At 58.5% G+C, this 27,929-nt stretch overlaps 1 protein-coding gene across 1 annotated transcript in view; it reads right to left on the minus strand.

Annotated features, from left to right (window-relative positions):
* Positions 1–27,929, minus strand: part of PAX6 (paired box 6) — a 35,533-nt gene continuing 7,604 nt past the window's right edge. Inside the window, 13 exon segments of the mRNA XM_078863820.1 lie at positions 1–283; positions 676–850; positions 1,582–1,682; positions 2,493–2,529; positions 2,531–2,683; positions 4,042–4,124; positions 5,405–5,541; positions 5,613–5,634; positions 7,263–7,425; positions 7,773–7,988; positions 12,678–12,816; positions 16,171–16,239; positions 17,559–17,649. Coding sequence (XP_078719946.1) covers positions 198–283; positions 676–850; positions 1,582–1,682; positions 2,493–2,529; positions 2,531–2,683; positions 4,042–4,124; positions 5,405–5,541; positions 5,613–5,634; positions 7,263–7,425; positions 7,773–7,988; positions 12,678–12,816; positions 16,171–16,181 — 1,323 coding nt within the window. The 5' untranslated portion in view covers positions 16,182–16,239; positions 17,559–17,649 and the 3' untranslated portion in view covers positions 1–197.

The raw sequence follows: 27,929 nt of genomic DNA on the forward strand, positions 1-27,929 counted from the left end.
GACCCCGACAGGGATTGCGAACCCTGACCCCACAATTGGGTCCGGAGGCGGTCGGGGGGGTTCAGTAGTTTGGGGGTTCAGGGCGGGTGGGAGGGGTGATCGGGGGGGGGGGGTACCCCACCCCCGCCCCTCCTCCACCCCGCCCCGCCTCCACCCCTTCCTCCCCCCACCGCCCATCGCAGGAGAGAGGAGACGCGCTACTGTAGACGCGGCCAGTATTGGGGGAGATCCGGGTCAGTACCAGGCACCTGCACGGGAACCGAGACCCCCGGGGAGATGAGCCCTGTAAGGGGGGGGAGGGAGCAGGGGGGGGGGGTGCCGGGGGAGGGCGATGGGAGTCGGGGGGGATAAGGGGAGGGGGCGGGCGAGTTTCAGCAAAACATTGCCGGCAAATATTCCCTACCGCCCACACACACACACCCTCGCAACACACCCCACTGCGACAGTGGCTGGGTGCCGATGTGCCAGTGCGAGTGTGTGTCTGGGTGCCAGTGTGTCAGTGTGTCAGAGTGTCAGTGTGTCTGTGTGTCAGTGTCTCAGTGTGCCCGTGTGTGTCAGTGTGTGTCGGTGTGTCAGTGTGCCAGTGTGTCAGTGTGTCTGTGTGTCAGTGTGTGTGTGTGTGTCAGTGTGTCACTGTGTCAGTGTGTACGCGCGCGTGCCCGCGTGCCCGCTCACCCGTGGAGGAGGGCCCCGTGCCCATGTGGCCCGCCTGCATGTGTGGCGGCGTGTACGTGTCGTAGGCGCGCGAAGACGACACGGCGGGGTTGGAGGGCAGCATGCACGAGTAGGAGGCCGTCTGCGTGCCCACGCCGGGCTGGGCGCGGAGGCGCGCCGCGCGGTCCCAGTCACACACCAGCCGCGCGGCCGTGGCGACGGGGCACACGGGCACGCGCACGGGCACACGCACGGACACGCGCACGGACACGGACACGCGCACGGACACACGCACAGGCACACGCACGGACACACGCACACACAATCATAGCCTTAACGCGCTCATCATAGTGGACATTCTTATACAAATTGTCAGTCGTGGGTCTGTGGGTCTCTGGCTCCGCCCCTGTGCATCCGTGTCTCTCCCTGCTCCGTGTCTCCTTGTTCCTCTCGCTCCATCTTCCTCTGTCTCCCCCCACCCCTTTATCTTTGGGTCCCCGTGTCTACCAGTATACCAGCGTCTCCGTGTCCCCCTGCCTGGCCTCGTATATCTCTGTGTGTCTCCGTCGCTCCCCGTGTCTCCCCGTGTGTCTGCGTGTCTCCATGCCTAGCCTCGTATATCTCTGTGTCTCCGTCTCTCCCCGTGTCTCCGTGTCTCTGTGTCTCCCTGCCTAGCCTCGTATATCTCTGTGTCTCCGTCTCTCCCCGTGTCTCCGTGTCTCTGTGTCTCCCTGCCTAGCCTTGTATCTCTCTTTGTCTCCGTCTCTCCCCGTGTCTACGTGTCTCTGTGTCTCCCTGCCTAGCCTTGTATCTCTCTGTGTGTCTCCGTCTCTCCCCGTGTCTCCAAGTGTCTCTGTGTCTCCGTGTCTCCCTGCCTAGCCTTGTATCTCTCGGTGTGTCTCCCCGTGTCTCCGTGTGTCTGTGTCTCACCTGCACGGGGAGGTTCCCCGCCATGCTGAAGCTGGGCATGGAGGGTAGAGCCCCGTACGAGCCCCCGAGCATCGAGTCGCTGCGGCCCAGCATCGCGCCTTGGGGAGCACGGGGGGGGGGGGGCACGGGGGGGGGGGGAGAGAGATTCACGTCGTGGGGCGAAGCCGCGTGGCCGTGTCTCACGCAGCCGCGGAGTGGGCCGACGAAGCGGGGGCGGCGGGAGGGGGACATCAAAACGAACTGAGGTGGCGATGCCCGTCATCTCGTAGGACTGGGGCACTATCACGCAGGTACACGCACCGGCACACTGCTACACGCACTGCTACATCCACTGGCACACTCACTGGCACACTGCTACACCCACTGGCACACGGGTACACGCACTGGCACACTGGTACACGCACTGCTACACGCACTGCTACACCCACTGGCACACTCGCTGGCACACGGGTACACCCACTGGTAACCGCACTGGTACACTGGTATACCCACTGGCACACTGGCACACGCATTGGTACACTGCTACACGCACTGGCACACTCGCTGGCACACTGGCACACGCACTGGCACACTCGCTGGCACACGGGTACACCCACTGGTACACGCACTGCCACACTGGCACACGCACTGACACACTGGCACACGCACTGGTAGACTGCTACACGCACTGCTACACGCACTGCTACACTCGCTGGCACACGGGTGACACGCACGACACGCACTCACTGGCACGCGGACTCGGTGAAGGGATCGTGATGGAGTTCGTGATGAGGTGTGGTGATGATGGCGTGGGCGTCACGGTGGAGGTGACGATCGACCTTGATGATGGAGGCTGTGGTGGAGGGCGTCGTGAAGGAGGTGGAGCGTCGTGGACGAGGTGGGGGAGTGGGGAGAGCGGGTGGGGGTACCGGGAGCCGCGGGCTGCGCCAGGGGCTGGTAGACCCCCCGCGCTGAAGTTGCTGCTGATGGGGATGTGGCTGCTCGAGGGGACCCCTCCCCCGGCCCCCGCGGGACCCCCTCCCCCCGCTCCCCCCTGCCGCCTCTGATTGCGCAACTTCTCCTCGCGCCTCCACTTGGCGCGGCGGTTAGAGAACCACACCTGTGTGGTGTGAGAGACACACGTGGTGTGAGAGACACACGTGGTGTGTGAGACACACGTGGTGTGTGAGACACACGTGGTGTGTGAGACACACGTGGTGTGTGAGACACACGTGGTGTGTGAGACACACGTGGTGTGTGAGACACACGTGGTGTGTGAGACACACGTGGTGTGTGAGACACACGTGGTGTGTGAGACACACGTGGTGTGTGAGACACACGTGGTGTGAGAGACACACGTGGTGTGAGAGACACACGTGGTGTGAGAGACACACGTGGTGTGTGAGACACACGTGGTGTGAGAGACACACGTGGTGTGAGAGACACACGTGGTGTGAGAGACACACGTGGTGTGTGAGACACACGTGGTGTGTGAGACACACGTGGTGTGAGAGACACACGTGGTGTGAGAGACACACGTGGTGTGTGAGACACACGTGGTGTGTGAGACACACGTGGTGTGTGAGACACACGTGGTTGTGTGAGAACCACTCCTGTGTGGTGTGAGACGTGGGGTGTGAGAACCACTCCTGTGTGGTGTGAGACACGTGGTGTGAGAACCACTCCTGTGTGGTGTGAGACACACGTGGTGTGAGAACCACTCCTGTGTGGTGTGAGACACGTGGTGTGAGAACCACTCCTGTGTGGTGTGAGACACACGTGGTGTGAGAACCACTCCTGTGTGGTGTGAGACACACGTGGTGTGAGAACCACTCCTGTGTGGTGTGAGACACACGTGGTGTGAGAACCACTCCTGTGTGGTGTGAGACACGTGGTGTGAGAACCACTCCTGTGTGGTGTGAGACACGTGGTGTGAGAACCACTCCTGTGTGGTGTGAGACACGTGGTGTGAGAGACAGACAATCTCATCGACACCACGCGCTTGCCACGTTGCCTTCCCCCCCCCACCCTGCCCCCCCCGCGCCACTCGCCTGGCACGTTCCCTTCCGGACCCCTGCACGGCTTCTCCTGTCTCGCCACGAGATTCCCGGCATCCACCTGAGCTCAATTCCCAAGGACTGTCACGTGCCACCCCGACAACAACCCCCCACTCCCCCTCTCGAGCCCCCACCCTCGCCTGTCCATCGCCCCTCGCTCGGCTCTGCCTGGCTGCCCTCTGCCGTCAACGCGCCAGCTCGGCCCTGGGACGAGGATCCTCCAACTGGACACCGAGAGACTCTCCCGGGCCGAGGAGACATCGCAGCGAGACACTCGCGACGCGGTGACCTGGCTTGGCCACGCCACTGTGGAATTGTCGCTCTTGTTCTGCATCGACATCGGCCGTACGACAGCAGAAGACGAAGACCTGTCCCCCCCACCCTCCCCCACCCCTTCCTCACCTACTCCCCCCCCCCTCACCTGGATGCGCGCCTCAGGGAGGTCTATTTTCGAGGCGAGTCGCTCCCGCGCGAACACGTCTGGGTAGTGAGTCCTCTCGAACTCTGCACCCACGCAACAACAACAACCACCACCACCACAGAGACACTGAAACAACTACGGCAACCACAACAGCAACCACCGCAACAGTGTGAATTCAACGCGAAGCACTCGGGGTTGATTGGTGACTCAGCAATCACCGATTCACTCCGGCGCCTCGCTCAATCACCGGACGCCAGTTACCCCCTTGTCACTCTTCTATCGCTACTGCTGCCATGGTGACTGCTCCCTTGAGAGCATCACTCACCCATTCCTCCACCCGTTTTGAGGAGTCATCCACCCACCCACCCACTCACCCACTCACCCACCCAATCACCCACCCATTCACCCACCCACTCACTCACCGACCCGCTCATTCACCCACTCATTCACTCACCCACCACTCACCCACCACTCACCCACGCACCCAATCACTCACCCACTACTCACCCACGCACCCAATCACCCACCACTCACCCACGCACCCAATCACCCACTCACTCACCCTCCCACTCACCCACCCACTCACCCACCCACTCACTCACCGACCGGCTCATTCACCCACTCATTCACTCGCCCACCACTCACCCACTCACTCACCCAAACACTCACTCACCACACCGCAGGTCCCCTCACTTCTCTTCTGCTTCTTCCCACGCACTGCTCCAATCGAGTTGTCCACGTGGTGAACGATTATGGTTTAACAATTGGCAATATACCTACAGGGTATAACCCAAAATAAACAAACGATGAGACTAATTATGAATCATTTGACAGCGATGTTTGTCGCTGGCCGTTTGACGTTTTAGGCCAGGCACACAAAGACAAAGATCCGCTGTATAGCCTTGTCCGACTGTTGGGGCAAGTGCTGTTCGCGAGTCCCTATGAACGCCGGCTCGGCTCACGAGGGGGTGGGTAGGTGGCCAAAACCAAGACCGGTCGCCTTTGTCTCCCTAGTGGCGATGTCTACACACCTCACCAGGTACTCAGTTGAAGGCTAAGTCGATCTAGGGCAGGCCCAGAACCAGTTCAGACAATCGTCACTCGTGTTGACCGGGAGCGAGAATCGAACTTTGGTTCGTAGCGCAGCGCGCTAACCGCTGTATTATCGCTCCCCACACAATCACACACACGTACACCACTCACACACTTGCACAACCACTCAATTACACCCTCTCCGCTACCCTACCGCACACACACACGCAGTCTCGCACACGCACACGCGCACACACGCACGCACACGTGCACACGGGCACGCGCACACACACACGCGCACACACGCGCGCGCACGCTCTGCACTCCCCACCTTTCTCGAGCGCCTCGATCTGCTCCGGGGTGAACGAGGTGCGGTTCCTCTGCAGCTTCCTCTTCAGCTGCAGCCGCATCTGGGCCTCCTCCGAGTCGTCGCTCGCGGAACTCGCAGCTCCGTTCTCGCCCCCCCCGCCAGCCCCGCCCCCCGCCGAGCCCACCCCGCCCCCCGCGGAGCCCCCCCCCACCGGCCCCCGCCCCCCAGCTTGTGCGACTGAACGCATCCGTCTGCACGCGCGGTGAGCGGTGGCGCGGCGGTTAGCGCACCGCGCTCGAACCCCGCGACCCGAATTCGATTTCCGCTCGCGGCCAACAAACGGTGACGAGGAGTGGGGGGGGGGGTGAGGGGGGGTGCGGGGGGTGCGGGGGGGTGAGGGGGGGGGGTGCGGGGGGGTGCGGGGGGGTGCAGTGTCAAGGCGGAGTCCAGATGGAGTCGAGGTTGGGGGCAAGGTGGAGTCGAGACAGAGTCGAGGTGCAGTGGAGTTAAGAGTCGAGGTTGAGTCAAGGGGAGTCAAGTACGGGGGAGTAGGAGGGGGAGGTAGGAGGGGGGGAGTAGGAGGGGGGGAGTAGGAGGGGGGAGTAGGAGGAGGGGGGGAGTAAGAGGGGGGGGGGAGTAGGAGGGGGGGAGTAGGAGGGGGGAGTAGGAGGGGGGAGTAGGAGGAGGGGGGGAGTAGGAGGGGGGGAGTAAGAGGGGGGGGGGAGTAGGAGGGGGGAGTAGGAGGGGGGGAGTAGGAGGAGGGGGGGAGGAGGTAGGAGGTGGGGAGTAGGAGGGGGGGAGTAGGAGGGGGAGGGAGGGAGTAGGAGGGGGGAGTAGGAGGAGGGGGGAGTAGGAGGGGGGGAGTAAGAGGGGTGGGGGGAGTAGGAGGGGGGGAGTAGGAGGGGGGGAGTAGGAGGAGGGGGGGAGTAGGAGGGGGGGAGTAGGAGGGGGGGAGTAGGAGGAGGGGGGGAGTAGGAGGGGGGGAGTAGGAGGGGGGGAGTAGGAGGGGGGGAGTAGGAGGGGGGGGTAGGAGGGGGGGAGTAGGAGGAGGGGGGGAGTAAGAGGGGGGGGGGGAGTAGGAGGGGGGAGTAGGAGGGGGGGAGTAGGAGGGGGGGAGTAGGAGGGGGGGAGTAGGAGGGGGGGGTAGGAGGGGGGGAGTAGGAGGAGGGGGGGAGTAAGAGGGGGGGGGAGTAGGAGGGGGGAGTAGGAGGGGGGGAGTAAGAGGGGGGGGGGGGAGTAGGAGGGGGGGAGTAGGAGGGGGGGAGTAGGAGGGGGGAGTAGGAGGAGGGGGGGAGTAAGAGGGGGGGGGAGTAGGAGGGGGGGAGTAGGAGGGGGGAGTAGGAGGAGGGGGGGAGTAGGAGGGGGGGAGTAGGAGGGGGGGAGTAGGAGGAGGGGGGGAGTAGGAGGGGGGGGAGTAAGAGGGGGGGGGGGATTAGGAGGGGGGAGTAGGAGGAGGGGGGGAGTAGGAGGGGGGGAGTAGGAGGGGGGAGTAGGAGGAGGGGGGGAGTAGGAGGGGGGAGTAGGAGGGGGGAGTAGGAGGAGGGGGGGAGTAGGAGGGGGGGAGTAGGAGGGGGGGGAGTAGGAGGGGGGGAGTAGGAGGAGGGGGGGAGTAGGAGGGGGGGTAGGAGGGGGGGAGTAGGAGGGGGGGAGTAGGAGGAGGGGGGGAGTAGGAGGGGGGGGTAGGAGGGGGGGAGTAGGAGGGGGGGAGTAGGAGGGGGGGAGTAGGAGGGGGGGAGTAGGAGGAGGGGGGGAGTAGGAGGGGGGGGTAGGAGGGGGAAAGTAGGAGGGGGGGAGTAGGAGGGGGGGAGTAGGAGGAGGGGGGGAGTAGGAGGGGGGGAGTAAGAGGGGGGGGGGTGTAGGAGGGGGGGGGGGACCGTACCGGCTGAGAGGGGGCTGCCGGGGTACCAGGCGGACCGCGCCGCCCACTCGGCCCCCCCTTGCCCCCCGTTGAGCAGCCGCAGTTTGTCGTAGACGCCGTCGGTGCCCCCCATCCCCTGCTTCTCGCTCGCCAGGTTGCGCAGCACCCGGTTGATGGAGGAGACCTGTGCGGGCGAGAGACGCGCGCGCTGTGGCGGCGACTGCTCGGCCACTGGGGATGCTTCGCTCGGTTGCTGGTGGAGCCATCGGCTCGCCAACTCGGACAGTCACTCGCTCGTCCGCTCGTCCTCACGCTCATCCGCACCTACTCACCTGCTCACTCACCCCAATCACTCACTCACTCACGCTCACTCGCCCACTCAGTTGCCCAGACGCTCACCGATCCACGCACGCACTCACTCCATCCCCTAACCCCCTAACTCCCACTCACGCTGGGGATGTCGTCGCTGATCCCCCACCCCTCCCCCCACCCTCCCCCCACCCTCCCCCCACCTCCCCCCACAACACTCACGCTGGGGATGTTGTCGCTGGTGCAAACCCCGTCGGAGAGGAGGCGGTCGCGGATCTCCCACGCGAAGATGGAGGGGCACTCCCGCTTGTACTGCGCGATCTTCCCCACCACCTCGGGCGTGGCCACGCGCGGCTTGCTGCCGCCGATGGCGCGCGGGCGGATGGAGCCCGTCTCGTAGTAGCGGCCCAGGATCTTGCTCACGCAGCCGTTGGACACCTGCACTCGAGAGGAGCGCTGCTGCGTTAAACAGCGTGCGACAACGGGCGCGCTCACTCCCTCCTCCCGCACCCTCGCTCACCTCGTCAGCAGCAGCAGCAGCAACATCAGCAGCAGCAGCAATAACAACATCCGCAGCAGCAGCAATAACAACATCAGCAGCAGCAATAACAACATCAGCAGCAGCAGCAATAACAACATCAGCAGCAGCAGCAATAACAACATCATCAGCAGCAGCAACATCATCAGCAGCAGCAATAACAACATCATCAGCAGCAATAATTTCAACATCAGCAGCAGCAGCAATAACAACATCATCAGCAGCAGCAATAACAACATCATCAGCAGCAATAACAACATCATCAGCAGCAATAATTTCAACATCAGCAGCAGCAGCAGCAATAACAACATCAGCAGCAGCAATAACGACATCAGCAGCAGCAGTGGCGGCGACAGCGACAACATCATCAGCAGCAACCTCATTAGCAGCGGCAGCGTCATCATCAGCAGCAACCTCATTACCAGCAACAGTAACATCATCATCAGTAGCATCAGCAGTGACATCATCAGCAGCAGTAACATCATCATCAGTAGCATCAGCAGTAACATCATCAGCAGCAGTAACATCATCATCAGTAGCATCAGCAGCAACCTCATCATCATCAGCAGCAGCAGCGGCTACTTCATCATCATTAGAAGCAGCAGCAAACTTGTCATCATCAGTAGCATCAGCAGCACAACTCCACAATCATCATGATCCGCAGCAGCAACCTCATCATTAGCAGCAGCAACTTTATCAGCAACAGTCGTCTCATCATCGGCGTGGTGATGTTGTCGTCATTGTAATCAGCATTATCAATCATCATCCTCAATCATCGTCAACCTCTTACATCATCATCATCATCACCTCCTCAATCATCATCGTCGTCAAGTCATCATCAACCTCTTGCAACACCTCCACCAACACCACCACTACCACCTCCACCAACACCACCACTACCACCACTACCACCTCCACCAACACCACCACCTCCACCAACACCACCTCCACCAACACCACCACTACCACCTCCACCAACACCACCACCACCACGTCCACCAACACCACCACTACCACCTCCACCAACACCACCACTACCACCTCCACCAACACCACCACTACCACCACTACCACCTCCACCAACACCACCACCTCCACCAACACCACCTCCACCAACACCACCACTACCACCTCCAACACCACCACCACCACCACGTCCACCAACACCACCACTACCACCTCCACCAACACCACCACTACCACCTCCACCAACACCACCACTACCACCACTACCACCTCCACCAACACCACCACCTCCACCAACACCACCTCCACCACCAACACCACTACCACCAACACCACCTCCACCAACACCACCTCCACCAACACCACCACTACCACCTCCACCAACACCACCACCACCACGTTCACCAACACCACCACCACCTCCACCAACACCAACACCACCAACACCACCACTACCACCACCACGTCCACCAACACCACCACTACCACCTCCACCAACACCACCACCACCTCCACCAACACCACCACTACCACCTCCACCAACACCACCACCACCACCACGTCCACCAACACCACCTCCACCACCAACACCACCACCACGTCCACCAACACCACCTCCACCACCTCCACTATTCCGCTCGACCACTTTGCTTCTCAAAAACCATGCCGAGTCATCCCAGGACGCATCGTTAACATCATCATCATCATTAGCATCATCATCATCATTAACATCATCATCATTAACATCATCATCATTAACATCATTACCATGAGTCAAGTTTAATCCACTGCTGGATGAAGGCCTCCCTAACCCGTTGCCACCGCTTACGATCCCGCGATGTAACAATTACAATCCACCCGGCATCTGCACGCGAGCGGACATCACCGCTCCATCTCCCAGGCGGACTTCCTCCTCGCGGACGCGTGTCCCTGCGCGTGGCTGCCACTTCGTAATCAGTCTCGACCTTCGGTGACGCGTCCTGCCTGAGCCCCAGTCACTGTCAGTGCCTCTCCACGTACACACAGGCAAAGACCCCCCTGGTAGCCTACGTATGCTGTTGGGGGAAGTGTTATTAGCAAAAACCGATCAGGGTTTGGTGGTGGCACACGAAGGGCCAGAACGACGCCCGGCTGCCTTTGTCTCCCCACTAGTGGGTTCGTAGCGCAGGGAAGTGGCCACTCTTGTCACCGTTCCTCACACACTCACCGCGGTGTATTAGACAAAGACAAAGATCCCCCGTGTCGCCTGCACAAACTGTTGGAGCAAGAGCTGTGAGCGAGCGGCATCGATGAAGGCTAATACGTGGCTGATGTTTACACACCGCAGCAGGTACAGTACTCATTTAAGGCTGAGTCGACCTAAAGGCTGAGTCGGTACATACGGAATACACACTAATATACAAAGACGTATACACATACATTACACACGTATCTACACATACAATACACACACGCACACATCACATACAACACACAAACTCACTACGAATACGCGCTACCAGTAACTGCAATAGAAAAACAGAACATAAAAGCACACAGTTACAGTTTTGCCGCACATGAACGTGACATTATGTTTCTAACTGAGGAGTTGAAGGTAGTTGCCACAACAGGCGAGTGAAGGTAGTTGCCACAACAGGTGAGTGAAGGTAGTTGCCACAACAGGTGAGTGGGTATCGCACTGGACGTGACATTGTCATGCTTCTAACTGAGGAGTTGAAGGTAGTTGCTACAACAGGTGAGTGAAGGTAGTTGACAGGTGAGTGAAGGTAGTTGCCACAACAGGTGAGTGAAGGTAGTTGACAAGTGAGTGAAGGTAGTTGACAGGTGAGTGAAGGTAGTTGACAGGTGAGTGAAGGTAGTTGACAGGTGAGTGGGTATCGCACTGGACGTGCGCTGCCGCGAGCCGCCGTGCCGTTTGTTGCCAATCCGCGCGCGTTCGTCACCAACACAAAGATACCCCACGAGGGTCACCGGGTTCTCCTCACTTTAAGAGCGGTTCATCGATTCGAAAACGGTTACCGGTTTACTGGATATCGTTTAACACCACTAATCCACACGAATACACAGCACACAGAGACAAAGATCCCCCTACAGCCTCGACAGACACATTCATACACACGTAAATACACAAACGTACAAGTATAAATACACACATATATACGGTAAGTACACAATTACATACATATACATCCACACGCAAACATACACGCATATTATATACTACACATATACATAATATTCACGTACATTACACACGACGATATATACACACACACAAAGACACACACACATATACACATATAAACTGATTCCGTCAATCCAAGACCGCGGCGTTCCTCCTTAATTTACGCGCGTCGCGTTCACTAAACCATCACTCGTAACCGTTCTGCAGAATTGATTAACGGTTCACGTCTTTCTGTACCGCTAACCGTTTCCAGTGGAACCGGAGTAACGAACGCGCTCGATTTGAGAAACGCGCCCCCATTGTTTCAACTCCCGCGCCCTCTGTGATGACGAGTCCAGTGGCGCTGCTGCTGCCACCGCCGCCGTGGCGAGCACACTGCTCCACCATGGCTACCATCAGTGGCGAGTTCCATGTCAACCTGAGCCTCCACTCGCTCCACTCGGCCTGGCCTGAGCACAAAGGCGACCGGGCGTAGTGCTGGTTTCCGCACCTCCGAGTAGCAGGGTTGGGCTATGTACGGTGCGAAAGAAGTTCAACACACATACTCCCCTCGTGTCCCGTGCCGGCCTTCATGGGGGCTACTCGCTCACAGCACTTGCCCCAGCAGGCAATGAGCGCTTACTTGTGGGAGGAAACGGGAGCAACCCCACGCGTGGGGAGAGGCGACACTCAACACCACGCGGAGCGAACAGTTGAGGCCACGTTTGCTGCTGCGCTGCCTTTCCCTGGCTTGAGTCTCGCGACAGCTGCGCATGTGTGCGGTGAACCACCAACCCTCGCTGCTGCCTCCACAGCCCTGGACTGCCGCGAGCCGCGTGGGGCACACCCTGCACCGCCGCGTGGGGCACACCCTGGTCACCCTGCACCGCCGCGACCACTGAACGGGTCGGTGACGATGAGGAGTCGCGAGGTTTTACGATGCGACGCTTCCATTCGGTTCTCCCAACAACAGCCACTGGTGGGGGAACGAGACTGCAACCTTGCGAGCGCATGGTCTCACGTCGATGATGGCGATTATGACAATTATGATGTCGCATCGATGATGATGATGGTGGTGGAGGTGATGGTGATGATGGTGATCGGGATGGTGTCACATCGAGGATGCTGGTGGTGGTGATGATGGTGCTTATGATCATGGTGATGATGGTGCTGATGCTGATGCTTATGATCACGGTGCCGATGATGATGGTTATGGTGATGATGGTGATGGTGATAGGGATGGTGTTGCATCGGAGATATTGGTTGTGATGATGATGCTTATGATCATGGTGGTGGTGGTGATGATGATGGTGCTGATGCTCATGATGATGTTTATAATCATGGTGCCGATGATGATGGTTCCGATGATGATGGTGCTGATGATGGTGCTGCTGATGGTGCTGCTGCTGCTGCTGATGATGATGATGATAGTGATGGTTGTGGCGATGTCGCGGCGCACCTGCAGGATGCGGGAGATGTCGCAGGGCCGCGCGCCGCTGTGCGCTAACTCGACGATCTTCTGGCGGATGGAGTCGGGGAGCGGCCGCCCGTTGACGAACACTCCTCCCAGCTGGTTCACGCCGCTGTGGCCTGTCAGGCCCGGGGGGGGGGGGCGGTGGTGGTGATGGGGGAAGAGAAGTGTGGGATGATGAGATCGCAGAATCGGTGATCGCGGTGGCGATGGTGGGGTGGAGGTTGCGGATGGTGAGATGTTCAAAGCGAATGAAAGCGATGATGATGTAAGGGAGGAAAGGAGGTAAGATATAAATCATCATCATCATCGTTACCATTCGGGCTCAGGGCCGCTCCAGGTTCATATTCGGGTTGGGTTTATGATTGGTGTTGGGTGAGAGTCGGGGTTACGGTGAGAGTCGGGGTGAGGGTGAGGGTCGGGGTGAGGGTGAGAGTCGGGGTTAGGGTGAGAGTCGGGGTGAGAGTCGGGGTTAGGGTGAGAGTCGGGGTAAGAGTCGGGGTGAGGGTGAGAGTCGGGGTAAGAGTCGGGGTGAGGGTGAGGGTCGGGGTTAGGGTGAGAGTCGGGGTTAGGGTGAGAGTCGGGGTGAGAGTCGGGGTGAGAGTCGGGGTGAGGGTGAGGGTCGGGGTGAGGGTGAGAGTCGGGGTGAGAGTCGGGGTGAGGGTGAGAGTCGGGGTAAGAGTCGGGGTGAGGGTGAGAGTCGGGGTAAGAGTCGGGGTGAGGGTCGGGGTTAGGGTGAGAGTCGGGGTGAGAGTCGGGGTTAGGGTGAGAGTCGAGGTGAGAGTCGGGGTGAGGGTCGGGGTGAGGGTGAGGGTCGGGGTGAGGGTGAGGGTCGGGGTGAGGGTGAGAGTCGGGGTGAGAGTCGGGGTGAGGGTGAGGGTCGGGGTGAGGGTGAGAGTCGGGGTGAGAGTCGGGGTTAGGGTGTTAGCGTTAATGCCGCCCCCGCCCCGCCCCGCCCCCCTCTCCCCGCCCCCACCGCGCGTCCAGACGATGATAACGATGTAGTGACGCGCGTTAATTACTTCTGCTAATTAACGAAGGGACTCCGCTCGTCACGGGGGGGGGGGGGGGTATGTGGTGCTTAAGAGAGGGGGAAGTAAGGGGGGGGTGGGGGGGCAGCGGGGGAGGGGTCTGCACCCCCTCGCCGCCTCGTCACGGCGCGAGGCAGCTGAACGATGACGCTGATGACGGCTGATTGAGACTGATGATGGGTATCGAGATGATGCTGATGATGAGATGATCGGTATCAAGATAATACTGATATGGATAAGGCGAGACTGATAACGTTAATGAGATGATGATGATGGTAGTTGTGAGCAGATGATGATGATGTTGGTGAGATGATGGTATTAGTGAGAGTATGATGGTGTTGGTGAGATGATGATGATGATGATGGTGTTGGTGAGAGTATGATGATGATGTTGGTGAGATGATGATGATGATGTTGGTGAGATGATGGTGTTGGTGAGAGTATGATGATGGTGTTGGTGAGATGATGATGATGTTGGTGAGATGAAGATGATGATGTTGGTGAGATGATGGTGTTGGTGAGATGATGATGATAGTACTGGTGAGAGTATGATGATGTTGGCGAGATGATGGTGTTGGTGAGCGTATGGTGCTGGTGAGATGATGGTGTTGGTGAGATGATCGGTATCAAGATAATACTGATATGGATAAGGCGACACTGATGACGTTAATAAGATGATGATGATGGCAGTGGTGAGCATATGATGATGGCGATGGTTAAATGATGACGATGTTGGCGAGATGATGGTGATGGTGTTGGTGAGATGATGGTGTTGGTGAGATGATGATGATGTTGGTGAGATGATGGTGTTGGTGAGATGATAATAGCACTGGTGAGATGATGATGACTCTGGGTCCAGGGTCGAGGTCACGAGGCGGTCAAACTCGAGTCTCACTGAACGCGTCCCCCCCTCTCTCTCCCCCTCTCTCTCCCCTCTCCCTCTCCCCCTCTCTCGCTCTCCCTTCCTCTTAACCACTGCCATCTCCCGCTTTCTGCCTCGCTCCTCCACCTCACGCTCACCCCTCTCTCTCCCTCCCTCACCTTTTTCACATTTCTCTACCATAATTACCACTCTCACCACACCGCCTCTCCTCACCTCTCTCTCTCTCTCTCCTCATCCCCCTCACCCACCTCTTCCTCATCTATCTTACTTCCCCCTCACTCTCTCTCCCTTCGCACACCTCGCCCACATCACCTCTCTCCGGGTTCCTCTCCCGCAGTGGCCTCACTCCATCTCCCACCTCAGCCCCCGTCTCACCTCTACCTCGCCCGCATCATCATCACCACCATCATCATCTCTGCACCTCTCGCTCGCTCGCTCCCTCTGCTGCGCTCGTGCGCGCGCGCGCCTTTTATATCGGCACGAGGAGGAGGTTTGTAGCAGCAGCAGCAGCAGGAGGAGGAGGAGGGAGGAGGAGGAGGAGGGAGGAGTAGTCACGGCTAAAGGACGCAAATGATCAGGGCTCGTGACGCGATGTCACGCGCCCAGTGCCGACTTGAGGCTAATTTTTGCAAATGGAGACCCGCGTCTGGGCGCGTCAGATCCAGCGGCTCGGAAGCCCCGTGGCGAGCGCCGGCAGAGGCAGAGCCGCCAGGTCCATTCTCATCTCCCATTAGCGCCTCTCTCTCGCTCGCCCTCTCTCTCTCTCGCTCGCCCTCTCTCTCTCTCGCCCTCTCGCTCTCTCGCTCGCTCTCTCGTTCGCTCTCCCCGTCTCTCCGTCCCCCCCGCACCCCGCGTGCGCTCTCGTATAACACAATGCAGTGTGTGTGTGCGCGTGGTTCGCGTGTGTCGTGCCGACTTGCGGTGCTGCTCGCTCACAGCACTTGTCCCAACAGTCTGTTGAAGTCTACACGGGGATTGGAGGACGCTGCTGGGACAGTTGGAGGCAGTCGCCCTCTCGCATCGCAACAACAGCGGAGGGTAGAGGAGCGACGCTCACAACAACGCGCGAGGCGCCGGGCGGATAAAATACATCAAGTTGGCACAGTAGGGATCACAGTGGCGCCTATGCCAGTCATGTCAGTCAACCCCTGGCAGTCAGATCTGCCCGGTGACCTCATGCAAGGGAGGTTTCCACACTTCACGTGACGGCCTCAAAGTGCGCCTAGCCTGGCACAAATGTCGTGGTGGTCACCGCCACACTGTGAATACACCTGTGAGTGTGAGTACACGTGTTCGTGTGAGTACACGTGTGAGTACACGTGTGAGTGTAAGTAAACGAGTGAGTGTAAGTACATGTGTGAGTCCACGTGTGAGTGTAAGTGTGAGCACACGTGTGAGTGTGAATACACGTGTGAGTGTGAGTAGCACACGTGTGAGTGTGAATACACGTGTGAGTAATACACGTGTTCGTGTGAGTACACGTGTGAGTAAAGGTACACGTGTGAGTCCACGTGTGAGTAGTCCACGTGTGAGTGTAAGTACACGTGTGAGTAGTCCACGTGCTCTCACTGTTGTTCATGGCGCGCGCAGGAGCCGGCGCGGTGAGGTCGGGGTCACGTGCTCTCCTCACGGCTCACCTGGGCACAGACACGTGACAGGAGACTCAGCACCACGGCTCACCCTCCCTCCCCACCCACCTCGTACCCTGCCCCCCTCACGCCTTCCCTACTCGACGTTCCAATGATGCGGTTGATGGTTCTACCAGTGTCTGGGAGGAGGGGGAGGTGGAGGAGGAGGAGGGTCAATATCAAAGCCAGGAGCTGCGATGTTTGGGTCACGAGTGCGGCGATCATTCCGGACGTCCGCGCTTTTCCGCTCTGTTCGGAGGCAGCAGCAGCAGGATCAGCAGCAGCATCAGCAGCAGCATCATCAGCAGCATCATCAGAATCAACAACAGCATCAGCAGCAGCATAATCAGCAGCATCAGCAGCAGCTTCATTATCATCAGCAGCATCAGCAGCAGCTTCATTATCCTCCACCTCCTCCTCCTCCCCCTCCTCCCCCTCATCCTCCTCCTCCCCCTCCTCATCCCCCTCCTCCTCATCCCCCTCCTCCTACTCCTCCGCCTCATCCCCCTCCTCCTCCTCCTCATCCTCCTCCCCCTCCTCCTCATCCCCCTCCTCCTCATCCCCCTCTTCCTCCTCAACCCCCTCCTCCCCCTCCTTCTCCTCCCCCTCCTCCTCGTCGCCGTGGCCCCCAGCTGCTCGGCGTCTTCACGTCACCTTAAACCACTGCGGACAGCGCCACCTGGGCGAGATCGACGTTTCGCTACCCCCCACCACCACCACCCCCGAATGTGCGCGCCGCGGCCACGGGGGGTGCGCGGCGCGAGGAGACCGCGGGGCACGCGGGGCACGCGGGGCACGCGGGGCAGGAGGAGCAGGAGGAGGAGGCCGGTGATGGAAGTCGCCTGCAGCGAACTCGCCCCCTAATTGCGGCGCCTTCTCCGCCGATTTAAAAAAGAATCTATTCACGCGTGAAGAAGAGGAGTCGGGGGCGCAGGGGCGGGGCCCGTGTGGAGGGGGGGTGATGGGGGATGCTTGGGGGGAACGGGCGGCGTTTGAGTAAACGTGTAAACACCTCCTTCACGCACACCCCCCCCCCCCCCCCCGAGTGGCAGGGGGAGGGGGGGTAGCAGTGGTTTTGCTCAATTTCGCTGCCGATCTTCGCGAACTCCCAACGACTCCCGGCCGCGGCTGACGCGAGTGGCGATGGTTACGAAGATGTTGGCGATGATGAGAAAGGGAGAAACCTCCTCTGATGCCCCCCTCGCCTCTCTCACTCCCTGCCCCCCTCGTCCCATTGGGGCATTCCCCTCCACGCTAGCAGCACGTGTGTCCCGTGAGATGCCAGACTTGGGTTCGACACTGGGTGCCGGGACCACGTGACCGCTCACCTGCACGAGACGTGACGCCGCGCATGCCTTTCCCGCGAGCCGATGTCCACCTGTGTCCACCTGTGTCCACCTGTGTCCACCTGGGCCCTACCTACCTGCCGGACACACACACACGTGCACAAACATTGACATACACCTACACATATATCTGTGTTCGCCTGCGGGATAATCATACACATGAACACACACATTTTACACACTTTCACATTCACAAATAAATAGCCTTGAAATACTGTTGGGGCAAGTGCGGTTAGCGCGCACCTATGAAGGCCGACACAGCGCAATAGGTGGTGGCCAACACCACGCCTGGCCGCCTTTGTCTCCCCAATTCTGATGCTTACACACCAGCTGAAAGGTGTCAAGTCGACGTCGGGGAGGCTGAGAACACGTGTGCACGTACACGTGTGCATGTACACGTGTGCACGTACATGTACACGTGTGCACGAACACGGGTGTACGAACACGTGTGCTAGAACACATGTGTACGAACACGCGTGCATGAACACGTGTACATGACCACGCAGCGACGTCCCGAAATCCCACGCTGAGTGAGTGTGGGCAGCGTAGCGCTGAGCGCACCGCGCTACGAACCCGGCGACGCGAGTTCGATTCCCGCTCACGGTCGATAACGACACAAGTGGCGATTGTCTGAAGCGGTCCGCGTTGTGTCACCCGGCGCTGTGTGTTGCTGTTGTGTCAGTAGCCCGTGTTGTGTCACCACGCGTTGTGCTGTCGCTGTGCTTGCTGTTGTGTCAGTAGCCCGTGTTGTGTCACCACGCGTTGTGCTGTCGCTGTGCTTGCTGTTGTGTCAGTAGCCCGTGTTGTGTCACCACGCGTTGTGCTGTCGCTGTGCTTGTTGTTGTGTCAGTAGCCCGTGTTGTGTCACCACGCGTTGTGCTGTCGCTGTGCTTGCTGTCGTGTCAGTAGCCCGTGTTGTGTCACCACGCGTTGTGCTGTCGCTGTGCTTGCTGTCGTGTCAGTAGCACGAGGAGTAGGAGAATACACTTAACTGGGACGCGAATGTAGGGCGCGGCGTCAATTATTCATCACACACAGACACACACACAGACACACACACAGACACACACACACAGACACAATAACAACAACCGCCATTCGCCACTAAGTGGCGGTGACGTCACCACGACGCTTGTGCCAGGCCATGTGCACCTTGAGGCCACGTGAAGTGTCGAACGCCCGCTGGCAGGAGGTCACACACAGGCATACACACAGAGACACACACAGAGACACATACAGACAGACACACCGTCGCACACACACACAGATACACACTCGTGTGTATCTGTGGGGGGGGGAGTGGTGGTGTAGCGGTTAACGCGCTGCGCTACGAACCCGCTCACGGCCAACACCAGTGACGATTATCTGAAACGGTCCTGGACCTCCCCGAGGTCGACTCAGCCTCAAATGAGTACCTGGTGCGGTGTGTAAACATCGCCGCTGGGAAGACAAAGACAGTCGGGCGTGGTGCTGGCCACCCACCCCCCCCCTCTTGTGCCGTGCCGGCCTTCATAGTTGCGCATTGCCCCAACAGTCTGTTACGGCTATACGGGGAGATCTTTGTCTTTGTATGTGTGTGTCTGTATATGTGTGTTTCTCTCTTTGTATCTATATATACCTGTGTGTATATACATCTGCGTGTGTGTGTCTGTGTGTGTGTCTGTGTGTGTCTGTGTTTCTCTCTTTGTATCTGTATATACCTGTGTGTGTGTCTGTGTGTGTGTGTATATCTGCGTGTGTGTGTCTGTGTGTGTGTCTGTGTGTGTGTGTCTGTGTGTGTGTGTCTGTGTGTGTGTGTCTGTGTGTCTGTGTGTGTGCCCGCGTCACACCGCTGTGCGCGCTGCGCGTGTGATTTGCCTCATTAGGACATTAGCGCACAGCCCAGCGCGCAGAGAAAGAGTCCCCCGGGGACGCGGGGCCACCCCTCCCCTCGCCCCTTCCCCCCCACCCCCTCCCCTCGCCTCCTTGCCCCCCACCCCCCTCCCCTCGCCTCCTTGCCCCCCACCCCCTCCCCTCGCCCCCTTGCCCCCCACCCCCTCCCCTCGCCTCCTTGCCCCCCACCCCCTCCCCTCGCCTCCTTGCCCCCCACCCCCTCCCCTCGCCTCTTCCCCCCCCACCCCCTCGGGCACGGGACCCGGGGCAGCGACACCGGGTCGAGTCGGTGGCAGTAAAGAAACTCCGTTACCTCCTCCTCCTCCACTCTCTACCATGTACCCTCTCTCTCTCTCCTCCACTCTCCCATTACCCCCTCACCCCCCCCCCCTGTACTCTCTCTCTCCTCTACTCTCCCATTACCTCTCTCCCCTGTACTCTCACTTGTCTCTCTCTTTAACTCACTCCTATAACCCACTCATATTCTCCCCTGTCCGTCATCTCTCCTTTCTCTCCCATCATCTCTACTCTCACCCTCCCATCACTTCTCCTGGTTCCTCCTTCCTCTGTGTCTCATCTTCCCCTCTCCCACGCCTTTCTCTCTCTGCTTTACTCAGCACTCCTATCACTCTCTGCATCTCCTCTTTCTCACACTCTCCTATATCAAACTCTCCCTTCCCACTCTCCCTTCGCTCTCCAAAACGATTTCCTCTCTCTACGAACCCTCCACTCTCCCCGTGTCTTCCTTCCTTTCTCTCTCTTTATTCCCTAGCCCCTATCCCCGTCTCCCCCCCCCCCCCTCTATTCTCTCCACGTGCACCCCCCCCCCCCGTCCCTTTCTCCCTCTGTCTCCTCTTTATGTCCCTCCGCTCTCTCTTTGTACCTCTCTGTCTCCCCCCGCTCTACCCCCCCCCCCCCGTCGCCCATCTCTCCCATACCCCCCCCCCCACTCTCTCTCCATCTCCCCTCGCTTTCTCCCCCCTCTCCCGCGCACGCGTCCTCCCGTCTCTCTGTGTCGGTGTCTCGCTCCTCCAGTCCTCAACTCTCTGCCACTTGACTTCTCTTGACTCCTCTAAACGCTTCCCAAACAGCGGCGGGACGTGCGCTGGGGGACGGGGGCGGTACCGGGGGTAGGGGGCGGGGCGGGGGGAGGTGGGTGGGTGGGTGGAGGGAGGGGCTCGGGAAAGAAAAGCCGAGTGGGGAATGCGCTTCTCCATCAATACGCGCGCCGTCCCCGCGTCAATGCGCAGTGAAGCGACAAGTGGGGGCAGAGGGGGGTGGGGGAGATGGGGGGTAGGGGGCGGGATAATGGGAGCAATGGGTTGATATAGGAGTGTGGGAGGAATTGGGCTGCGTGGGGAGAGGGGCTGGGGGGGGGTGTCCACTCATCCGCTAATCGCGATGTTCGCGACACTCGAGGGCGCGGTGTGAATGGGGCGGCCGCGGTGATACAGGGCGGGCACTCGCGTGAATACTCGCTCAGACGCACAGGCGCACGAACGCTGACGTACCTACACGGGTACATGAACACTCACAAACACACAACAACAACAACAGCCGCAGTTCGCCACTAAGTTGCAGTGACGTCACCACGGCGCCTGTGCCATGCTAGGTGCACTTTGAGGCTCGCTGGCAGGAGTTCACGGGGCAGACCCGAGTGCAATTTGTTGTTTGAATGAGATGGCTGGCAAATACACCAACAGCGCTCCCAACTGTGCTAACTTGCAGCGCTTAAGGCGCCCAGCGCTCCGCTCGTTGTTGTGAGCGTCGCTCCTCCGCCCTCCGTTGTTGTTGGAGGGCGACTGCCTCCAACTGCCCAGCAGCGTCCTTCACGAGCCTCCTCCACAGAGGCCGATCTTGACACCGCTGGTACCAGTAATCGGCAAGTCCACTCAGCTCCACATCCTCCCGTACCACATCACTTCATCTCTTCTCTAGCCCGTATCGTGCCCGTTTAGCCCCCTCTATGCGGCCAAACAGAAGCTGCTTGGGCATGCGGTGGCTGAGCATGTGGAATACATGACCCAGCCAACGCAACCTTGCCTGTCTGGAGGAGCTCCTTGATGACGGGAATGTATCCAGATCTTTCAAGGATTTGTGAGCTCCTCACACAATCCAGCCTGGTTAAACCCGGGATGAATCGTAGGCAAGCCAACCTAAATGTTTATAACCGTCGCAGATGTTCCTTCAGAGGGGTCCACGAGTCGCAAGCATAGAGAAGAGAGTGCATAACTGTGGCCGAGAAGTCCATGTGCTTCGTGCAGAGCGACAGGCCAGGTAGCTTCCACGCAGCAACGTTACCAATCTGATAAAAAAAAGATAATGCCGCATGACTAATTCGAAATGAGGCCTCTTCTGCTAAACAGGAACCGGTCATAAACGCACTGCCGACAAAACCACATCAACACACTCACACTCATATACACACGGGTGCATGGGCACATTCACTATTATACACATACACAGGTATTTGAACACGCAAACTTATAAACACAGGAGTGTATAAAAACTAAGATCTCCAGCACAGCCTTAACACAATTGTTGGGCAAGTGATGTTAGCGAGCGCCTTTGCACATCGCACCAGGCACTTGTTTGAGACTGAGTCGATCTAGGGACGCTCGTCACACCACCCGTGTTGGCTTTCATTTGTGCTGTCGACTCCGTCACTTGCCCCAATAGTCTGTGAAGGCTATACGGTGAACCATTGTGTTTGTGTGAGCTAGCACTGTGTGTAGCACAGGTGGTGCGTCTGCCAGTCATCTCCGTTAGTGAACCCATGGCACCTGCTGGGTCTGTCCCGTGACCTCCTCCAGGCAGCAGAGAACCTCTCATACTCCACGTGGCCTCTACATGCACCTCGCACTTCGTGGCGAGCGAGCGAGCGAGGTGGTGAGTGTGTGGAGAATCTGATGAGTGAGTGGCCAGGCGTGGTGCTGGCCAACCACCCCCTCTTCTGCCGTGCCGGCCTTCATAGGCGCTCGCTAACAGCACTTGCCCCAACAGTCTATTAAGGCTACACGAGGGATCTTTGTACGTGTGAGTGGTTGGGTGGGTGGGTGAGTGGGTGAGTGTGCTGTTGTGAGCTGCAGTGGGTGGGTGGTGGATGAGACGACACAGTGTCAGCGCAGACACAGTCATCAACGTGGTTGGCGGATGGAAACATGGGAACCAGCTTTGCCCATACTGTACATTTGGTTGTAGGAATCAACGAGTGCCATTCACGGGAACGGTAACCACGGCAGGAGCGATGGACGAGTGATGAGGATGCGACTCGCCTACGGTGAGTGAGCGACTGAGTGCCGAGTCATCAATTATCCAACCAGCGCTCTATGGGATGGGGCAGTGGCGTGGCCTCGCCGTAGCGCATTCCTCGCTTGTTGCAGAGGTTCGCGGCTCGACCCGAGCGGCCGCCCTGGTGAATACTCTAATAAGAGTAGTAGCAGTAACAATAATAATCACAACACTCCTCCATGCCGGCTACGTCACAGTGGACGTTAAAGATCCGGTGACGTAATTCACAAGACTATAGGCCATTACGTGCTGGCATCAGGATCCGAATTTGCGAAATCCTAAAACTACGCCGGACATCACACATTTGGGATCACACACACACAGACACACACACAGACACACACACAGACACATACACACACACAGCCACACAGTAGCAGCAGCGACCATAGCCACGTTACTGGCAGCGGACCCACCCCCCAGGAGGTCCCTCTGGCGACGGAGACTCGTACCCTGGTCTCTCGACTTCCTCCCACCCTGGCGACACAACAAACTTCACGATGAGCAACGCGATGGAGGGGACGGCGATTCGCGCCCTCGCTCGCTCGCTTCCTCCCCACGGCGGCGTGAGCTTCCTGGACGCGATGGCTCCGCGTCTCACGGACGAGGAGAGAGCCGAGAGATGGAGCACACGTGTCCACATCGGGGGTGACATTGCCCAGGTAAATGTAAAGGAGCAGCCCTGCAAGTTCTTGCTAAGCCCCGTTCTGCTGACGCTGGTACGAGAGGAGCCCTAGAGAACCGCTTTACAGAGTTACATCGGCCTACTCTTCCACGCTCTGCCAAGAGGTAGGAGTACCCACACTTTACCCCACCACACGCGACCTGCCAACCACAGAGCCACTGTGGGGCAGAGGTGTTGGGGGGTGGTGGTGTAAAGGAACTGGCATCATTTTTTTAACTGCCGCGCCAGGAAATCGAACGTACGACTTCTGTGGTGCGAGTCCACTGCGCTGCTGCCACTCCACCACCACCGCGGGGAGATAGGCCTCTATTTGCCCACGGCTACCATCAGTGGCGAGTGCTTTTTGAGTCTCCACTCGGTCCACTCAGCCTCAAGTGAGAACGCCTCACGTCCTGTGTTAAGCATTAGCCCTGCCGAGACAAAGGCGGCCGGGAGTGGTGATGGCCACCCATCCCACTGTGGCAGAATCGTGAATGTTGGACACAGCGATGGAGTCAGGTCGCGGTTTGGTGAATTCGTGGAGAGACGCGCTCGTGGAATGACACCGAGAGGCAGCAGCAGCAGCAGGAGGAGGAGGAGGGGCTCGTGGTCCAGGCCGTGAGAAGCGAGTGGGGTCGGGAGGGCGGGGGCCTGACGCGCCACGGCTACACGGGATGACGACGACGACGACGACAGAGAGGGCCCCTATAGTCAAGAACGGTGACGGAGCGCGTCCCAGAGTGGGACACCTCCGCCGACGAGAAATGTAACCCGCCCGTGTGTGGAGGTGCCGGTGGGTCTGTGCGTGGCGGGGTCGCGAGAGACGGAGCCGCCTTGGGGAGGCTGCATCCAGCAGTGGACTGGCCATGGCTGCCAATGGAGCAGGGGGTGGGGGCGGGGGATTGGGGAGCAGGGGTGGGGGGCAGGGGGTGGGGGCAGGGGTGGGGGCGGGGGATTGGGGGGCAGGGGGGTGGGGGCAGGGGTGGGGGGCAGGGGGTGGGGGCAGGGGTGGGGGCGGGGGATTGGGGGGCAGGGGGTGGGGGCAGGGGTGGGGGGGCAGGGGGTGGGGGCGGGGGGCAGGGGGCGATGATTAATCAAAGTTGTCCCTGCACCTAGTAAGTCGACAGCTACAACTGTGCAATAGTCACTCACTCACACAATAGTCACTCACTCACACAATAGTCACTCACTCACACAATAGTCACTCACTCACACAATAGTCACTCACTCACACAATAGTCACTCACACAAGTCACTCACAACACACTCACAACACACACACACACCACACACTCCCAACACACACACACTCTCTCAACACACACTCACAACACACACACACTCACCACACTCTCACAACACACACTCACAACACACACCACACACACACTCTCACACACTCTCACTCACTCAATAGTCACTCACAAAACACACTCACCACACACTCATAACACACACACACAACACACACACAACACACACAACACACACACCACACACTCCCACACAACACACACCCACACAACACACACACACCACACACTCACAACACACACACACAACACACACACACCATACACTCACAATACACACACAACACACACACGCAACACACACAACACATACACACACCACACACTCACAACATACACAACACACACACACAACACACACACAACACACTCACCACACACTCTAGAACATCATTCACGCTACACTCTTCTTGTGAAGGATCCCACATTCACCCCCCCCCCCCCACCGGGAGGAGGGGGAGGCGGCTCCCTCTGAGCCCCCTTGCACGGACGACAACGAGGGGGGGGGAGGAGGAGGAGGGGGAGGAGGAGGGGGAGGAAGAGGGGGGAGGAGGAGGGGGAGGAGAGACTCGTGACGCGTTCTCAAGGCGTATTATTATTATTGTTGTCACGTGTTTATTCTCGGGGGCAGTACAGCAACATCTCACGTTGTACTGTACGTCTGTGCTCCCCTCTCCGATCCTCCCCGCCCTCACCAACCCGTACTGACCGGTGTGGTGAAGTATAGTCAAATAACAACCAGCCCTCCTCCCCGCCCCCTCCAGGACCTCCATTCAGCAGTGGATTGACCATGGCCGATTGTTGTTGTTGTGTTTTTCACACAGTTGCTGCTGAGCACAGGCCCAACATTCGCAGCGGCCAGTAACAAACATCACTATCGAGGTGAAAGACGAAGCGTGTAACACCTTGTGTCTTGAGTAGTAACACCTTGTGTCTTGAGTAGTAACACCTTGTGTCTTGAGTAGTAACACCTTGTGTCTTGAGTAGTAACACCTTGTGTCTTGAGTCGTAACACCTTGTGTCTTGAGTAGTAACACCTTGTCTTGAGTAGTAACACCTTGTGTCTTGAGTAGTAACACCTTGTGTCTTGAGGTGTAACACCTTGTGTCTTGAGTAGTAACACCTTGTGTCTTGAGTTGTAACAACTTGTCTTGAGTGGAGCTAACTTGGTATGGTGGCGAGGGCTTGGGGAGAGAAGAGGCGGTGGTGGTTATGGTGATGATGGTGGTGGTGATGGTGGTGGGGATGTTGGTGATGGTGGTGATGATGGTGGTGGTGGTGATGATGGTGGTGATGATGGTGGTGATGATGGTGGTGGTGATGTTCGTGGTGGTGGTGGTGGTGAGTGGAGGGCATTCCAGAGTGGAGCGGTGCGAGGGGAGAAGCGGACTGAGAAGTGAGGTGAGCTGCGGTGTGGTGAGTCAGTGGGTGGGTGAGTGGGTGAGTGTGTTGGTGTGATCTGCAGTGTGGTGGTGGTGATGGTTGAAAACCGTGTGGTGGATGAGACGACACAGTGTAGACCAATGAGTGAAGTTCACGGGAAGAGTGACCATGGGAGTCGTAATCGTAGCGGTGGACGAGTGACAGGGAGGCGACTGACGGCCGTGGGACGAGTGCTCACACGAGTTTCTGTCCAGTGGGCTTCTCGGCGATTTACAGGAAGAGCTGGAATGGCATTTCTAGCCACGTGGACCTGGATTCTCGACCCGTCTTCTGGGCAACTCTCCCACCAGTGCTGCTGCTGATGATGATGATGCTGATGATGATGCTGCTTGCTGCTGCTGCCACTGATGATGATGCTGCTGCTACTGATGATGATGCTGATGATGATGATTGCATAAGCGACGAGTTGTCGCCAAAATATGGGACGGGAAACAACTCTCATCACGAAGTGGAGCCGGTGCCACAGCCGTTGACGACAGCGTGGGGCGACTGTGTGTGGGTGCGTGTGCGTGCGTGTGCGTGTGTGGGTGTGTATGCGTGTGTGTGTGCGTGTGTGTGCGTGTGAGTGTGGGTGTGTGCGTGTGTGTGTGCGTGCGTGCGTGTGCGTGCGTGCGTGTGTATGCGTGCATGAACCCTGCCACCAACTTCGATTCCCGCTCACGGCCAATAAACGTGGACGATTATCTGAACCGGGCCCGAGCCTCCTCTAGGTCAACTCAACCTCAAATGAGTACCAAGTGCAGTGTGTAAACATCAGCACTGGGGAGACAAAGGTGGCCGGGCGTGGTGCTGGCTACCCACCGCCTCGTGTGCCGTGCCGCCTTCATCGGTGCTCGCTCAAAGCACTTTCCCCAAAAGTACGTAGAGGCTATATGGGGGATCTTCGTCTTTGTGTGTACGTACGCGTGGGTTATATTTGTATTTATTTATTTAAATCACGGTCGCTGAGCACATGCCCCGAAAGAAAAGGGCGCAAAACGGCCGAGCGGCCAGCAACAATGAGCACGGCAAAGTTGAGACTGCAACGAGAACAAACCCGAGCGCACGCAACTCGGGGCCGGTGCACGCGCCACGCCGAGTGGGAGATCGTCACTGAAGGAGCCCCCCCCCCACGCCCCCCCCACGCCCCCCAACTGGGCCCCCCCAGCCCCCGCCCCTCCGGAGCCCCCGTGCACCCTGCCCCAAGTCTAGCGCTCCACAATAGCCATTGATTGTAGAGAGAGAGTGTGTGTGAAAGTGTGCGTGAGAGTGTGTGTGAAAGTGTGTGTGTGTAAGTGTGTGTGCAAGTGTGTGTGTGAGTGTGTGTGAGAGTGTGTGTGAAAATGTGTGTGTGTGTGTGTGTGAGTATGTGTGAGAGTGTGTGTGTGAAAGTGTGTGTGTGTGAGAGTATGTGTGAGAGTGTGTGTGTGAGTATGTGTGAGAGTGTGTGTGTGAGAGTGTGTGTGAGTGTGTGTGAGAGTGTGTGTATTAAAGTGTGTGTGAGAGTGTGTGTGTGAGTGTGTGTGAGTGTGTGTGAGAGTGTGTGTGTGAGTGTGTGTGAGAGTGTGTGTGAGAGTGTGTGGGTGTGAGAGTGTGTGTGAGAGCGTGTGTGTGAGTATGTGTGTGAGTGTGTGAGAGTTTGGGTGTGAGTGTGTGTGAGAGTGTGTGTGTTAAAGTGTGTGTGAGAGTGTGTGTGAGAGTGTGTGTGTGTGAGAGTGTGTGTGAGAGTGTGTGTGTGTGAGAGTGTGTGTGTGAGTATGTGTGTGAGTGTGAGTGTGTGTTAAAGTGTGT

Source organism: Lampetra fluviatilis, chromosome 16 (assembly GCF_964198595.1).
Source record: "Lampetra fluviatilis chromosome 16, kcLamFluv1.1, whole genome shotgun sequence".
Classification (NCBI taxonomy): Eukaryota; Metazoa; Chordata; class Hyperoartia; order Petromyzontiformes; family Petromyzontidae; genus Lampetra; species Lampetra fluviatilis.